Genomic DNA, 17157 nt, shown 5'->3' on the forward strand with positions numbered 1-17157 from the left:
CTTTTGGGACTTGTGGGAGGACACTGGAGCACCCGGAGGAAACTCACGCAGACGCAGGGAGAATGTGCAGACTCCGCACAGACAGTGACCCACGCCAGGAATCGAACCCAGGATCCTGGTGTTGTGAAACAACAGTGCTAACCACTGGGCTACTGTGCCGCATGCTACATGGAAGTAGAGAGAAATCAGGAAATTATAGACCAGGCAGCCTGATGTTAGTAGTGGGAAATTATAAAGATTTAATAGCAGAGCACTTAGAAAATAATGGCAGGATCAGACATAGTCAGCATGGATATACAAAAGGGAAATCATGCTTGGAATTTGTCGAGGATTAACTAGTAGAATTGATGAGGGGGAGCCTATGGATGTGGTTCAGGTAGACTTTGGAAACTTTTTCAACAAGGAGCTACGTCAGAGTTTAGCATGTTAAAATAAAGAGCATGAATTTGGGGTAATGTATTGAGATAGATAGAAAACTGGTTGACAGACAGGGAACAGAAACTAGGAATAAACAGATCTTTTTCCCAGCAGCAGGCAGAGAGAGACCAGTGGGGTACCGTAGGGATCGGTGGTAGGACCCAAATTATCTACAGTGTATATTAGTGACTTAGATGAGGGAACTAAATGTGGGAGGGAGAGCTGTGAGATCCTTCAGTGAGATTTCGACAAGTAGTGAGTGGGAAAATGCATGGCAGTATAATTTGGATAAATGTGAGATTATCCCCTTGGTGACAAAAGCAGGAAAACAGATTATTATGTGAATGGCTATAGATTAAGAGAAAGCAAGGTGCAGTGAGATCTGGGTGTCCTTGTGTAAACCAGTCGCTGAAAGTGAGCAAGCCTGCAGGTGGAGCAGGCAGTGAAGAAGGCAAATGGTATCTTGTCTTCATAGCGAGAGGATTTAAGTGCAGGAGCAGGAATGTCTTGCTGCAATGAGGATCTGGGTGAGACCACAGCTGGAACATTGTGTGCAGTTTTGTCTCCTTTCCTGAGGAAGGATGTTCTTGCTAGAGAGAGGGTGATTCCTGGATGGTGGGACTGACATATGCGGAGAAATTGAGTCGGTTAGATTTATATTCGATGGAGTTTAGGAGACTGAGGAGGGATCTCATAGAAACTTTTAAAATTTAACAGGATTGATGCAGGAAGGATGTTCCTGCTGGCGGGGAGTCCAGAACCAGGAGTTACAGTCGAAGGATACAGGATAAACCATTTAGGACTGAGATGAGAAGTTTCTTCGTCCAGAGAGTGGTGAACCTGTGGAATTCGGCAGCACAGAAATCACTTGAGGCCAAAGCCTTGTATGGTTTCAAGAGGGGATCAAAGGATATGGGGGGAAAGCGGGAACAGGTTACGGAGTTGGGTGATCAACCATAGTCATAATGAATGGCCAAGTAGGCTCAAATGGCCAACTGGCCTCCTCCTGTTCCTATTTTCTATGTTTCTGGAAGATAAAGTTTGAACTTGTTATCCTTAAAAAATTGTGTATATATAATTGTATAGCGTATAGCTGAAGTGAAGGAGTAGGTGCTGAGGTGAAGGAGTATTGTACTATGGTTAATAATTTCTTGATTAATAAAATATGTTATCCTTTAGTTAAAAGTTAATTGGCAGTCCTAAAACTCTTCATCCATGATCCTAAGCAAAAGAAAACTTACAATCTACCGAGCTGGGATCTTAACAACAGTCCAGCTGTTTCTCTGAATCACTTTTAAATTTTATCATTGATAAAAACCAGACAAACTACTAATAACTATTCAATCAATTGTCTGTGGTTCTACTGTCAACATATCATCGGATGTCCCATGTTTCATCTGCACTGTGAAGTTATTCAATGGCCAAAGTTGATAGCAGTTTGGGAGAAGGGCAAGTCAGGCTGATGTAGAATTTAATGACTTGTAGATACTTCAAATGGCAGAGGTACAGGCACAAAATTATTATTTATGACTTATGAAAGAGCGGAACACCGGAAAAACATTAGTGTTTATCAGAGGATCTCCAAGCTAAAATTAGGACTGCCCTATCTGTGTATCTACTTCACAGCATCCATTGCTGCCTCTGAGTTCACAACCCCAATTGCTCATCCCGCTACCCTACTGGAAGTCATGACCCACAGTTTGCTGACCAAAGGGCAGTAATAGAATCATAGAATTTACAGTGCAGAAGGAGGCCATTCAGCCCATCGAGTCTGCACCGGCCCCTAGAAAGAGTACCCTACCTAAGCCCATGCCTCCACCCTATCCCCACAACCCAGCGACCCCACCCAACCTTTTGGACACTAAGGGCAATTTGGCATGACCAATCCACCTAACCTGAACATCTGTGGACTGTGTGAGGAAACCGGAGCACCCAGAGGAAATTTACGCAGACATGTGGAGAAACTGCAAACTCCACACAGGCAGTCATCCAAGCCGGGAATTAAACCCGGGTCTCTGGAGCTGTGAGGCAGCGGTGCTAACCACTGTGCCACCGCGCCACCTGTGGGTTATGCATGGGGTGGCGGTGGCATAGTGGTATTGTCACTGGACTAATAATCCAGAGACCCAGATTAATGCTCAAGTCCCGTTCAAATCCCGCCATGGCAGATGGTGAAATTCGAATTCAATAAAAATCGGGAATTGAAAGTGCAATGATGATCATGAAACCATTGCCGATTGTCGTAGAAACCCACCTGGTTCACTAATGTCCTTGAGGGAAGGAAATCTGCCATCTTTACCCTGTCTGGCCTACATGTGACTCCAGACCAACACAGCGATGTGGTTGACTCTTAACTGCCCCCCTCTGAAATTGCTTAACAAGCCACTCGGTTCAAGGGCAATTAGAGATGGAAAACAAATGCTGGCCCAGCCAGCGATACCCACATCCCAAGAACGAATTTTAAAAAAAGGTATAACTAATAAAAACGTTGAACTCGGTTTAAATTCTGACGTTTGGGGCTCCATATTGATATATGCTGACGTGTTCTGCTACTACCCTGAGGTGAGTCTAACCTGTTTGTGTTTGAACACCCAGTTGAAGGAACTGTACACCCTGCTGAATGAGAACTATGTTGAGGATGATGACAACATGTTTAGATTTGATTACTCACCTGAGTTTTTACTGTGGTAAGTAGAGCAATGGTTACAAGGTTAGATAAAATCATAGAATCCCTATAATGCAAAATGAAGCCATTTGGCCCATCGAGTCTCCACCGACCCTCTGAAGGCCAACCTAGACCAACTTCCCCACCTAACCTGCACATCTTTGGACACTAAGGGCAATTTAACATGGCCAATCCACCTAACCAGCACATCTTTGGACTGTGGGAGGAAACCCACGCAGACGTGAGGAGAATGTGTATACTCCACAAAGTTACCCAAGGCCAGAATTGAACCCAAGTCCCTGGTGCTGTGAGGCAGCAGTGCTAACCACTGTAATTCGCTTTCAACTATGAGGAAAGGTGTCTCAGTTCCAGCTCTAATGTACCTGACCAAGGCATGTTAGTATTCTTGGATCAAGTAACATCCCAATTAACATTCTCAAGTCGGACAATGTGATTGCTTCAGCGCAACCTCAGAAAAGAATTGTTGAACTATTATGTGAGAAAGAATGGGGTGCTGTACAATGTGAGGGATTACTGAGCTGTCATGTGGGGAAATGGGATTCCAGTCCATTATCCTGACACTGTCGCATGATGAGGAGGGCATCATATGATGTAAAGATTACTGAGCTATGTGAATGTGGTGATTTAATACACTAAGCTTGCAATCTCGCACCAGCTAATATTTTGCTCCTTTGCTGTTGTGCAGAGGTTATGAACCTCTGTAACCCAGATAAAATTGCCACCCTTTAAATAAAAAGGTTTAGAAATTGAAGAATTTGACTGTGATTGAAGAACTTAAATGTGATTTTTGTAAATGCAACCTGATTGACCTTTCTATTGAAATATTGTTTCCCTAAAACCTGAACAAGTTAGCAGGAAACTTGGATTCAACAATAGTAGAAGAGAGCTGACATGTCATTAGCATCACTTTATGGGAATAAAAATACAATCCCTTTCGATGTGAGTACCCCAATGACAGGGCATTATAGCTCAGTAACCTTTGCACAGTATAGCACCCCATTTCCCAGAGACTTGTTCAGTAATCATGAGCTGTGTTAGTGTTGCTGTAACTCGTTAGTTCAATACACTTTCTGTAGGATTATTAAAATGGATTGCTAATGAAGGTGTCCCATGTACGAATGAGCTGTTGAAAGTAGGAACTCAGTAGTAACATCAACAAGGAAAACTCCACACGCTTAGTTGTGCCTGGGTGCTGACTTTTGTTGCATCTAAAGAACAGCTGTTGAAGGTGTGCAAAATACTAGGACTCCCTGTGACTCCCAGTGGGTCCAGTACTGGGCAGTGCAGTGATGAAGTAAAGCTAGGGTGTCTGTTTTAGCACAGTTCTGATACCTATCAATCCGGGTTCAGGTGCTTTCATGTTATATACAGCAGTTTCCTTAGTGATGAATTCAATAAATGTATCATTGTTCTGCTCTTTCTCTAGGGCTTTGCGTCCTCCTGGCTGGCTGCTTCCGTGGCACTGCGGTGTAAGGGTTGTCTCCAACAAGAAATTAGTGGGTTTCATCAGTGCCATTCCAGCAAATATTCAGATTTATGATCAGTACGTAAGCTTGTATTTAATGATTGGGGCTAATTACAAGTAAAAGCTTTTTTTTCTGTGGATGCAGATTTGAGGTGGCTATCAGATCAGCCATGATCTTATTAAATGGCAGAGCAGGCTCGAGGGGCTGAATGGCCCACTCCTGACTCCTTGTTCATATGTTATCACCATCTGTCTCTTCCTTTTGTGTTTGCACCTTTTAGTTTCCAAACACAGGTAGAGCTTTACGGAGGGGGTGAAGACTGTCTTTGGCCGAGTTCATGTTTAATTGGCTGTCTTCATGTTTAATTGGAGCAAATTGCAGCTCCATTGAGCTGATAGCGTCAAGACAATGGACAGGTTCAAAGTTGATGGTGAAGTAGAGGTGAATGTCGTCAACGTGCACATAGAAACTGATGCTGTGTTTTTGAATGATGTTGCTGAGGGCCAGATGAGAAATAGGTGAGGCCCAAAGATAAATCAGTTGGACAGTCAGAAGAGAATCCATTGCAGAAGTTTCTCTAGCTATGATTGGATAAGCAAGCTTGCAACCAGGTGAGGGCAGTTCCACCCAGCTGGACAATGGAGGATGTCGTGATCAACCTTTTGAAGCCCATAGGTAGGTTGAGAACAGGAAGGCATCGTTTACCATGGTCACAGAGGATACCCTTGGTAACTGTAGCAGTGCTGGGGTAAGAATCAGATTCAAGGAATTCAAAGCTGGAAATAACAGGTGTGAATTTAGGAGGTGCTCCAGAATTTGGGAGGGGAAAGGAAGGTGGAAGGTGGGACATTAGATTGCAGAAACAGACGGGGGAAAAGTGGGTTTAAGGAATTGGGGTGGGGGGGGGGATTGAATAATGACAACTGATTTGATGGAAAGGGGTAGGAGACAGTACTTGAGGAAAAAGTTCCAGTTATCATTGAGTGCGGGGTGGTGGAAGTTGGAAGGCAGTGAGGGTGGGATCGAGAGAACACAATCTTGTTCGTGGACAAGATAAAGAGAGAGAGGACATGAATCAAGAGAATCTGGAGGGAAGCTTCACCCTCTGTAATAGCTTACAGCTATCCAGGGTGTGTCCAATACTCTCTTTCACCTGTCTGCAGCTTGTTCTTTTGTAATGTCATTGGCAAGCATGGGGTCAGTTGGTGCACAAGTTTACCTCAGTCACCATAACAGCCCCTGACATCTTAGCCAGCATCAAATACTGGATGAGTAAAAATTGCTTTTAATGGTGAAAAACCATCATGGGCGAGATTCACCGTTTCCCGACGTGATTTCATAATCAGCGATCAGGCGGAGAATCCATTTTTATGACAGAATCGGGGGCAACGCCTGTTTGACGCAGGTTTCACATGCTCCGCGCCATCCGAAACGCGTCATCGCGGCGCACACCGTTGGGATAGCCTTAGCACATCACCTAAAGGCCCTCCCCCGATGATCCGTCCCCGATGGGCCGGGTTCACGATTGCGAGGTTCACTTCTGGTCCCCAGCCATGCAGGAACCCGGCGTGGCGGCTGCGGACTGTGTCCAGCGGCGCCACAATCGGGTGGGAGCCGTGCTGGTGGGGGGAGGGGGGACACACGACTTCTGCGAGAACTGGGGGACCGGTGGGGTGAGTCGAAGGGGTGTCTAGCGGGGCACTATGTGGCAGGTTGAGTCTGCAAACGGCCGGCGCCATGTCCTACGGCACGTCCGCTACCACGGACCCGGCAATTCTCTGGCCGTTTATTTTGTGGAGAATGGGAGTTTTACGTGGCACGGCTGCTAGCCCCTGACCTATCGCAGCATTAATGAGAGGGTGCCGCCGATTCTTCTTACATAAAATACCACGGATGCTCCGCACTTAGCCTCAGAATCTGAGAATCTGGCCCCATGTGTTTGGCTTCTACGCTCCACAAACTCTCATTGTGTGTAATATCTTTCTGAGCCGAGCTTCAAACCCACATTCTGTTTGCCTCCATCTTATCCACATTGTCACTCTTTAACTGTTGGCTGAATGTTTGGCTACGTCAATGTTCCCCATGGGGTCTTCACAAATTGCAGCTTGTCAAGTCTGCTGCCAGTGTGCTATTTCATACTCTCCTGTGCTCTCACACCGTCACTGGCTTCCTACATGCCTTTCCATCAGTTTCAACACACTTGTCCTCATCCTCAGGAACTTGATCCTCTCTAATTCTGCGTTCTCCTCATTTACACTCTCGGACAGTGATAGTGTCCCCCGTTCTCCCCCACGTCCCCCAGAACTTCCACTTTGGCCTCCTTTCCACCCCATTTTAACTATGAGACCTGGAACCATTGCAGTCCCGTTCTCTGGGAATCACTACTCCATCTTCTTCTCTTACTACTTCTTCCCTACTTGAAGAAGCTTCCTTTAAAGGTGGTAATGTTGTGGGGAGAGAGGGAGTCTGTGACAGGCAGTGAGTCTATAAGGTTGGATGCGTACACCAGGTAGTGTAGTATGTGGATAGGCAGTGTAAGACTGATTGTGGGCCAGGCAGTGAAGATGCTATGGGGTGTCAGGTGGTCAGGGGGCTCCAACACTGAAACACGTTTTCCACTGATGCCGCGTAACCTGCTGTTTATGTTGGAGTTCCAACATTTTGTATTTTTTCTTGTTTGTACTGGTAAAAATTCAGGTTTTTTTTTGGGCAGTCTGAAGAAGATGGTGGAGATAAACTTTCTGTGTGTGCATAAGAAGCTGCGCTCTAAACGGGTGGCTCCAGTCCTCATCCGGGAGATCACCAGGAGAGTCAACCTGGAAGGCAGCTACCAGGCCGTATACACTGCAGGTGTGGTGCTGCCGAAACCTGTAGGCACTTGCAGGTAAGGTCCATATTTAGCCCATCCTATTGAGCAATAAATGAGAGTCTTAGATTCTTTGGAACAGGAATAGACCATTGTGCCCCTCGAGCCACGTTCACCATTCAATTAGATCATGTCTGATCTTCAATCTCATCCCCATTTTCCCACACTATCCCCATATCCCTTGATATCTTTCACCTGATGCAAACATCAAAATAATCATTATTGTCATCCAGGGCAGGTGCAGCACAGGTTAGATACAGAATAAAAGCTCTATCTATACTGTCCCTTACATGGCCACATTGCAGGTAATTATAATGAGATACAGACACCCCTCCCCACCAAATTCTGCTGGCAGGAGGTTGAGGTAGTTGGTGGATGGTATGGATTCCTGGGTGCAGTGTGCTGGAGACCCTGGTGGTGGGGTGGGGAATCCAGCAGGCTGTGTTCCTGTGCATCAACCTGTGATGTGCTACATATTTGGATTCAGGTGTAAACACACCCTGGACAATGAATTGTATCACTTGAAATGAAATGAAAATCGCTTATTGTCACGAGTAGGCTTCAATTAAGTTACTGTGAAAAGCCCCTAGTCGCCACATTTCAGTGCCTGTTCGGGGAGGCTGTTACTTGCTGCAGTGGTACAGCAACGCGCTCTGTGTACAGAAAGGAGTTTACCTGCAACCCACCTTTGTGCCCACCTGCAACCCACCTTCAGTTGACCTGTTGTTTCACGAGCCTTGGGCCTCCATGCGTGGCTGCTTGGCTAAGGGGTGTTGACTGTCCTGTAAATCTGTTCTGTTCTCCCTGTGCTGGTGTCCAGTAACAGAAAGTATGATGATGCTCTTATCAGACAATGTGACCCCAGCATCTCAGACTAGACAAATCCATTCTGTTCACAGCGGGGTGGACAGTGACAAAGGAATGATCAGCTCTTTCCTGTTGATGGTCAGGTGACAAAATCCGATGGGCTATCATCACTCTGCAGCACAGTGTGTTTAATACACTTGAAGAAGCTGTGAACAAACACTGTTAAAGTGACACTAAGTGGGTAAGTTGTTCCTGTTGAAGGGAGTGTGCAATCTTCCAGTCACCTCTGGCAGCAGTCAAACCTCTCTCTCCTTGTAGCTGCTATGTAGTTCTCCGTATACGGTGGTATAATCTGTGGCATTGCTCGTATGCAGTCTGAGTTGTGATGCAAGGCCAAATTTGGGCTTCGGCCAAGCCACTAATCGCAGTGGGCAAAGCTCTCAGTTCTGTCAGTGACTGACTGGAGTATTCTGTGATCTGTTCGGCAGGTACTGGCACAGGTCACTAAACCCACGCAAACTAGTAGAGGTGAAGTTCTCCCATCTGAGCAGAAACATGACTATGCAACGAACAATGAAACTATATAGACTGCCAGAGGTGAGCCTTAACACTGTATGTCTCAGTGAAGCCTGTCTGTAAGCATTACTTGTGTCTTGTGTATGTCAAACCTGCTGTCTCCATTATAACAGGTGAATTGCTGGTCCTTTTTTCTTTCTTCATTGTTTATGTTTCTACATTTTTCTCATTTCTAATTGGTAAATAGCCAAGCAGCAAATAACCAATCACATTGCTTGCTTCCATTAATTCCTACTTCAAGTTTGACCCTCGTCATATTCCACTGATAGAAACCCTCAGCCAAAGAGACCATGACTCCTGCTTGCACATGCAAAAATCATTATCGCATAATAAAACGTTCCCAAAAGAATTGCAGATTTTGCCTGAGCTTTTGATGTTCCCTCCATTCCACAATGGCACATTCCCTCAGGGCTGGGGCTCCAACTCATATATATGCTTCTTCTCGTCGCCCAGGAAGACCTTGTAGAGGAAAATGCAATGCGAAATGGAATGAAAAAGGTTAATGCAGAACATAATTTCAGGTCAAACTTTGACCGTGCTGGCTAAGGGCACCACTGAGAAACAGCAAGTACAGGACCGATGTTGTGAAGCATTGAGTCACCAATAACTGCAAAGGAAGAATGGAGGCAAGAACGTTGGAGTCAGTCAGGAGTTTGATGGGCTCAACTTCAGTGATCTACACTTGATTAAATATGTTACTTGACTGATGAACAGAGACACTTTTGACTCCATTATCTCAATGACCTCCTCCAGCCTTACAGTCTCTGATAGCTGCATTCGTCCAATTTTGGTCCATTACACATTCACCACCGCTCCCTCCTCACCACTGGCAGTCATTGCCTTTAAAGTCCTAATCCCTGGAAAACTCATTCTCTCCCTCTCCCTTCCTCCCTCTCTCTTTTAAGGCGGTTCTTAAAACCTCCCTTTGTAACTAAGCTTTTTGTCCACTCTGCTAATATGCTCTCTTAGATGTTAATTATGCTCGTGAGGTGCACCTTGGAATGGTTGCTATTGTAAATGTGCTGTCTCAATGCAAGATGCTGTTGTAGTTCACTAACAATCTTTTGTGATTACGTGCCTAAATGCTGGTGAACAAAATCGAGATCTACCTCATAAACTGTACAATATTATGCCTCTCCGTTAAATATTTATTTTAAAGCTTTTTCTGCATCAATCAGTGCTGTAAGCATAGAGATTTATGACTGGAGTTAATTCCCATGGGGGCGTGGTGCGCTACCTTCTCAGCACAAATCGAGGTAACGCAAAGTATCAAACTGCATAAAGTCTTATCTTGAGAGTTTTCTGAAGGTGACTCTGCTGGGGACGAGTTACAAGTTATGTACCGGAAGTTAAGTAGTCATTGCCTATTGATCCCAGAGACAAGGACCACACTGTAGAACGTGTTTTTTACTGTTACCTCTGAGTGGGAAAGTCCTCAGTTCCTGCTCCAGAAACTTGACGATATAATTCCAGCTGACTCTCCCGTACAGAACAATGCGAGTACTACCTTTCAGATGAGACAGTCAGCTGAGGTTCTGGCTGTCATCTTGTGTGGATGTAAAAGAGCCAGTAGCACTAATTGAAAAGGGGCACTAACTTCTCCATTTCCTGACCAACATTTAAACTGGAACTAACAACCCCAAGACAGACGATCTGGTCATTATTTTTGTTGCTGTTTGTGGGCAGTGTGGCAGCCACTTTTCCTGATATTACAGCAGTGAATTTCTTAGAATGGTTTGAAGTTCATAAAGTTTGCTCCGAAAAATACAAGTCCTTTTTAAGCAGCTACAATAGAGATTTTGTGTGAATGAAGGCTGCAGTTCAACCATCTGCTCACCGGTGGTGCAATTGGCAAGAATAATTAAATGGTTTTGCTGTGAATGGCGCCACCAAGGATACATTAGTGGGACTGCACCTTGTAAAGTGCACAGACAGGCAGGACATTTGAAATGGATTGCCAGAATTTTCCATCTGATGGCAGTGTTTAAGGAAGATCAACTCATCTCTTTGTCAGCACTGTTCCCCAAATCCAAATTCCCAAGTCAAAGATGGTCAAGGTGCATAGAGAGGGCTCCTAGGAATCTTCAGTGCTGGCTTGCTAAATCCTGACACTGCTGCAGTGTGTCTGAGGCACCGATAAGCGACTTGAGGCCATTCAGTGCAATGTGGCATGACAATTGTTGCTGCTCCCCACTACCTATCCACCTGCTTTAATGGGGCATTCCCAGGAATGGAAACAACTAGCGGCTAAGCGGGAAAGCTTTAGGGAACTACACCCTCAACGAGAGATGGCCCTTTCTACAGGAAGAGGAATTATCTGTTGAAAAATGGTTTGTTGATTTATCTTTTTGTGTGTGAGAAAGATGTTGTGATGTTCCTGGGGTAGGAAAACCACTAAAGCCTCATGGGGGGGGAATTGTTGGGTTACGGGTATAGGGTGGATACGTGGGTTTGAGTAGGGTGATCATTGCTCGGCACAACATCGAGGGCCGAAGGGTCTGTTCTGTGCTTTACTGTTCGATGTTCTATGTTATCAAATGAAGTGCTGCAACATGGTAGCTTTTCTATATCTAGAGCTCACTGATACCGAGTGTTGGAGCCATGGTTGAAGTTAATTTTATACCCTTAGTTACACTTAGAAACCCATAGCATGCTCAAGTTCTTGTAGTTTATTGTTCAGAGCCTGTGTGCAGCTCTCGGCATCCAAGGGGGCAAGAAATGCGATTCATAATATCTGAGGTCTCAAGTTAAAAATTAACACAGTTCTATTTTGTTTTGGAAAGAGATAGATAGATAGAGAAATCTGCATCCTATCTATGTCCCTTTGAAGCTGACAACAGCCCTCCTCACTATCCACAACTCCACCAATCTTCGTATCATCTGCAAATTTACTGACCCACCCTTCAACTCCCTCATCCAAGTCGTTAATGAAAATCACAAACAGCAGAGGACCCAGAACTGATCCCTGCGGTACGCCACTGATAACTGGGCTCCAGGCTGAATATTTGCCATCCACCACCACTCTCTGTCTTCTTTCAGCTAGCCAGTTTGTTTCTAACTGGCCAAAGTTCCCACTATCCCATGCCTCCTTACTTTCTGCACAAGCCTACAATGGGGAACCTTATCAAATGCCTTACTAAAATCCATGTACACTACATCCACTGCTTTACCATCATCCACATGCTTGGTCACCTCGTCAAAGAAATCAATAAGACTTGTAAGGCAAGACCTACCCCTCACAAATCCGTGCTGACTATCCCTAATCAAGCAGTGTCTTTCAAGATGCTCAGAAATCCTATCCCTCAGTACCCTTTCCATTACTTTGCCTACCACTGAAGTAAGACTAACTGGCCTGTAATTCCCAGGGTTATCCCTATGCCCTTTTTTGAACAGGGGCACGACATTCGCCACTCTCCAATCCTCTGGTACCACCCCTGTTGACAGCGAGGATGAAAAGATCATTGCCAACGGCTCTGCAATTTCATTTCTTGCTTCCCATAGAATCTTTGGATATATCCCATCAGGCCCGGGGGACTTGTCTATCCTCAAGTTTTTCAAAACGCGCAACACATCTTCCTTCCTGACAAGTATCTCCTCGAGCTTAGCAGTCTGTTTCACACTGTCCTCTCCAACAATATGGCCCCTCTCGTTTGTAAATACTGAAGAAAAATACTTGTTCAAGACCTCTCCTATCTCTTCAGACTCAATACACAATCTCCCGCTACTGTCCTTGATCGGACCTACCCTCGCTCTAGTCATTCTCATATTTCTCACATATTTGAGGATAGCAAATGTGGTCCCTTTGTTCAAGAAGGGGAGTAGAGATAACCCCGGTAACTATAGGCCGGTGAGCCTAACGTCTGTGGTGGGTAAAGTCTTGGAGAGGATTATAAAAGATACGATTTATAATCATCTAGATAGGAATAATATGATTAGGGATAGTCAGCATGGTTTTGTGAAGGGTAGGTCATGCCTCACAAACCTTATCGAGTTCTTTGAGAAGGTGACTGAACAGGTAGACGAGGGTAGAGCAGTTGATGTGGTGTATATGGATTTCAGTAAAGCGTTTGATAAGGTTCCCCACGGTCGGCTATTGCAGAAAATACGGAGGCTGGGGATTGAGGGTGATTTAGAGATGTGGATCAGAAATTGGCTAGTTGAAAGAAGACAGAGAGTGGTAGTTGATGGGAAATGTTCAGAATGGAGTTCAGTTATGAGTGGCGTACCACAAGGATCTGTTCTGGGGCCGTTGCTGTTTGTCATTTTTATAAATGACCTAGAGGAGGGCGCAGAAGGATGGGTGAGTAAATTTGCAGACGACACTAAAGTCGGTGGAGTTGTAGACAGTGCGGAAGGATGTTGCAGGTTACAGAGGGACATAGATAAGCTGCAGAGCTGGGCTGAGAGGTGGCAAATGGAGTTTAATGTGGAGAAGTGTGAGGTGATTCACTTTGGAAAGAATAACAGGAATGAGGAATATTTGGCTAATGGTAAAATTCTTGGTAGTGTGGATGAGCAGAGGGATCTCGGTGTCCAGGTACATAGATCCCTGAAAGTTGCCACCCAGGTTGATAGGGTTGTGATGAAGGCCTATGGTGTGTTGGCCTTTATTGGTAGAGGGATTGAGTTCCGGAGCCATGAGGTCATGATGCAGCTGTACCAAACTCTGGTACGGCCGCATTTGGAGTATTGCGTACAGTTCTGGTCGCCTCATTATAGGAAGGACGTGGAAGCTTTGGAACGGGTGCAGAGGAGATTTACCAGGATGTTGCCTGGTATGGAGGGAAAATCTTATGAGGAAAGGCTGATGGACTTGAGGTTGTTTTCGTTAGAGAGAAGAAGGTTAAGAGGTGACTTAATAGAGGCATACAAAATGATCAGAGGGTTAGATAGGGTGGACAGCGAGAGCCTTCTCCCGCGGATGGAGGTGGCTAGCACGAGGGGACATAGCCTTAAATTGAGGGGTAATAGATATAGGACAGAGGTCAGAGGTGGGATTTTTACGCAAAGAGTGGTGAGGCCGTGGAATGCCCTACCTGCAACAGTAGTGAACTCGCCAACATTGAGAGCATTTAAAATTTTATTGGATAAGCATATGGATGATAAGGGCATAGTGTAGGTTAGATGGCCTTTAGTTTTTTTTTCCATGTCGGTGCAACATCGAGGGCCGAAGGGCCTGTACTGCGCTGTATCGTTCTATGTTCTATGTTCTATGTGTAAAAGGCCTTGGGGTTTTCCTTGATCCTACCTGCCAAAGATTTTTCATGCCCTCTCTTAGCTCTCCTAATCCCTTTCTTCAGTTCCCTCCTGGCTATCTTGTATCCCTCCAGCGCCATGTCTGAACCTTGTTTCTTCAGCCTTACATAAGTCTTCTTCTTCCTCTTAACAAGACATTCAACCTCTCTTGTCAACCATGGTTCCCTCACTCGACCATCTCTTCCCTGCCTGACAGGGACATACATATCAAAGACACGCAGTACCTGTTCCTTCAACAAGTTCCACATTTCACTTGTGTCCTTCCCTGACAGCCTATGTTCCCAACTTCTGCACTTCAATTCTTGTCTGACAGCATTGTATTTACCCTTCCCCCAATTGTAAACCTTGCCCTGTTGCACGCACCTATCCCTCGCAATAACTAAAGTGAAAGTCACAGAATTGTGGTCACTACCTCCAAAATGCTCCCCCACTAACAAATCTATCACCTGCCCTGGTTCATTACCAGGTACTAAATCCAATATGGCCTCCCCTCTGGTCGTACAATCTACATACTGTGTTAGAAAAGCTTCCTGGACACATTGCACAAACACTACTCCATCCAAACTATTTGATCTAAAGAGTTTCCACTCAATGTTTGGGAAGTTGAAGTCACCCATGACTACTACCCTGTGACTTCTGCACCTTTCCAAAATCTGTTTCCCAATCTGTTCCTCCACATCTCTGCTGCTATTGGGGGGCCTATAGAAAACTCCCAACAAGGTGACTACTCCTTTCCTATTTCTGACTTCAACCCATATTACCTCAGTAGGCAGATCCCCCTCGAACTGCCTTTCTGCAGCTGTTATACTATCTCTAATTAACAATGCCCCCCCCCCCACCTCTTTTACCATCCTCCCTAATCTTGTTGAAAGAGTTTTCAAATAGTTTGAAAGGAATTGATCAGGGCAACTCCGACTCTTTGCTGAAGGGAAGGTTTCAAATCCCAGGGCACACGAGATAAAACTATATGAGGAATTTTGGGAATCTGGAAGGGGGCAACAGGAAAATATAATTTTTTTCACCCAAAAAGCTACTGAATCACATTATTATCCTGACACAGAAGGAAGTTATTCAGCCCATTGTGACTGCACCAGCTCTCCGACTGAGCAACACATATAGAGCCATTCTCCCACCTTCTCCCAAAACATTGCACATTCTTTTTCCGATAACTGTCCAGTTCCCATTTGAAAGCCTCGATTGAACCTACCTCCATCACAATCTTGGGCAGTGCATTCCAGAACCACTCACTGTGTGAAAAAGTTTCTCCTGTTGCTTTTGAAAATTACTTTAATCCTGAGCCCTCTCGCATTCGATCCTTTCACAAGTGGGACAGTTTCTCCCTATCTCCTCTATCCAAACCCCTCCTCATTTTGAATATCTTAATCTAATCTCCTCTCAATCTTCTAGTTTCCAGGAAAAGCGGTCCCAACTTCTCCAAATTAAAGAGTACAACGAACAGTACAGCACCAGAATTGTACACAATATTCCAAATGTGGCCTAACCAAGGTTCTGTACAGCTGCCATGATGTGGAGATGCCGGCGTTGGACTGGGGTGAGCACAGTAAGAAGTCTTACAACACCAGGTTAAAGTCCAACAGGTTTGTTTCAAACACGAGCTTTCGGAGCACGGCTCCTTCTTCAGGTGAACACTATTTCACCTGAAGAAGGAGCCGTGCTCCGAAAGCTCGTGTTTGAAACAAACCTGTTGGACTTTAACCTGGTGTTGTAAGACTTCTTACTGTACAGCTGCAGCATTGCTTGCCAATTTATATACTCAGTGCCCCGACTGATGAAGGCAATCACGCCGTATCGTATGCCTTCTTGACTACCTTATCCACCTGCGTTGCCACTTCCTTCATCCCAGGAATCATTCTCGTGAATCTCTTCTGCACTCTCTCTCCAATGCCTTCACATCCTTCCTAACGTGCAGTGCCCAGAATGTGGGACACTATTCTGATAGTATAACAGCTGAGGATGAACGTATCTTGCTCTCCACACCCCTATTCATAATTATGCCCCTATTTATAATGAAGTCTACATTATCCTAGGCATTATATCTGTTGTCTAAACATGTCCTGCTACCTTGACTGACTTATGGACATAATACCTATCTGCTCCTGCACCCACTTTGTATCCTTTAAATGTTATTGCGTCTCTATGTACTTCCTACCAAAATTCATCACTTCACATTTCTCCTCATTAAACTCCTTCACCGAATCCACAAACTTTTCCATTTCCCTTTGAAGTTCTACACTATCCTCCTCACAGTTCACACTGTGGATGTTGTCTACATGGACTTTAGTAAAGCATTTGATAAGGTCCCTCATGGCAGGCTGGTACAAAAGATTAGATCACTTGGGGTCGGGCGAACTAGCTGGATGGATCCAGAATTGGCTTGGCCGCAGAAGACAGGGGAGCAGTGGAAGGGTGTTTTTCCGAATGGAGGTCTGTAACTAGTGGTGTTCTGCAGGGATCAGTACTGGGACCTCTGCTATTTGTAATAAACATAAATGGCTTGGAAGAAATCGTAGCGGGTCTGATCAGCAAGTTTGCGGATGATACTAAGATTGCAGGAATTGCGGATAGTGACAAAGATTGTCAGAGAATACAGCAGGATATAGATAGGCTGCAAAATTGGGCAGAGAAATGGCAGATAGAATTTAATCCAGGGAAATGCGAGGTGATGCATTTTGGTAGATCCAATTCAGGTGGGAGCTATAAAATAAATGGTAGAACCATCAGGAGCATAGAGACAGAGAGAGAGATCTGGTTGTGCAGGTCCATAGATCCTTAAAAGTGGCAGCACAGGTGGAAATGGTGGTAAAGAAAGCATATAGAACATACAGTGCAGAGGAGGCCATTCAGCCCATCATCGAGTCTGCACCGGCCCACTTAAGCCCTCAGTTCCACCCTATGCCAGTAACCCAATAACCTCTCCTATCCTTTTTGGACACTGAGGGTAATTTAGCATGGCCAATCCACCTAACCTGCACATCTTTGGACTGTGGGACGAAACTGGAGCACCTGGAGGAAACCCACGCAGACACTGGGAGAAAGTGCAGACTTCGCAAAGACATGATACA

General features: G+C 45.1%; 1 protein-coding gene across 2 annotated transcripts in view; it reads left to right on the forward strand.

The window, feature by feature from the left end:
- The window catches only part of LOC119954315 (glycylpeptide N-tetradecanoyltransferase 1-like), a 127041-nt gene that overhangs the window by 96275 nt on the left and 13609 nt on the right, over positions 1-17157 (forward strand). For both annotated transcript variants that reach the window (XM_038779442.1, XM_038779441.1), the window contains exons 5-8: positions 3013-3104; positions 4530-4646; positions 7283-7453; positions 8731-8839. In XM_038779442.1, coding sequence (XP_038635370.1) covers positions 3013-3104; positions 4530-4646; positions 7283-7453; positions 8731-8839 — 489 coding nt within the window. The remainder of the gene's footprint in view (positions 1-3012; positions 3105-4529; positions 4647-7282; positions 7454-8730; positions 8840-17157) is intronic.

This window comes from Scyliorhinus canicula, chromosome 19 (genome assembly GCF_902713615.1).
Source record: "Scyliorhinus canicula chromosome 19, sScyCan1.1, whole genome shotgun sequence".
Lineage (NCBI taxonomy): Eukaryota > Metazoa > Chordata > Chondrichthyes > Carcharhiniformes > Scyliorhinidae > Scyliorhinus > Scyliorhinus canicula.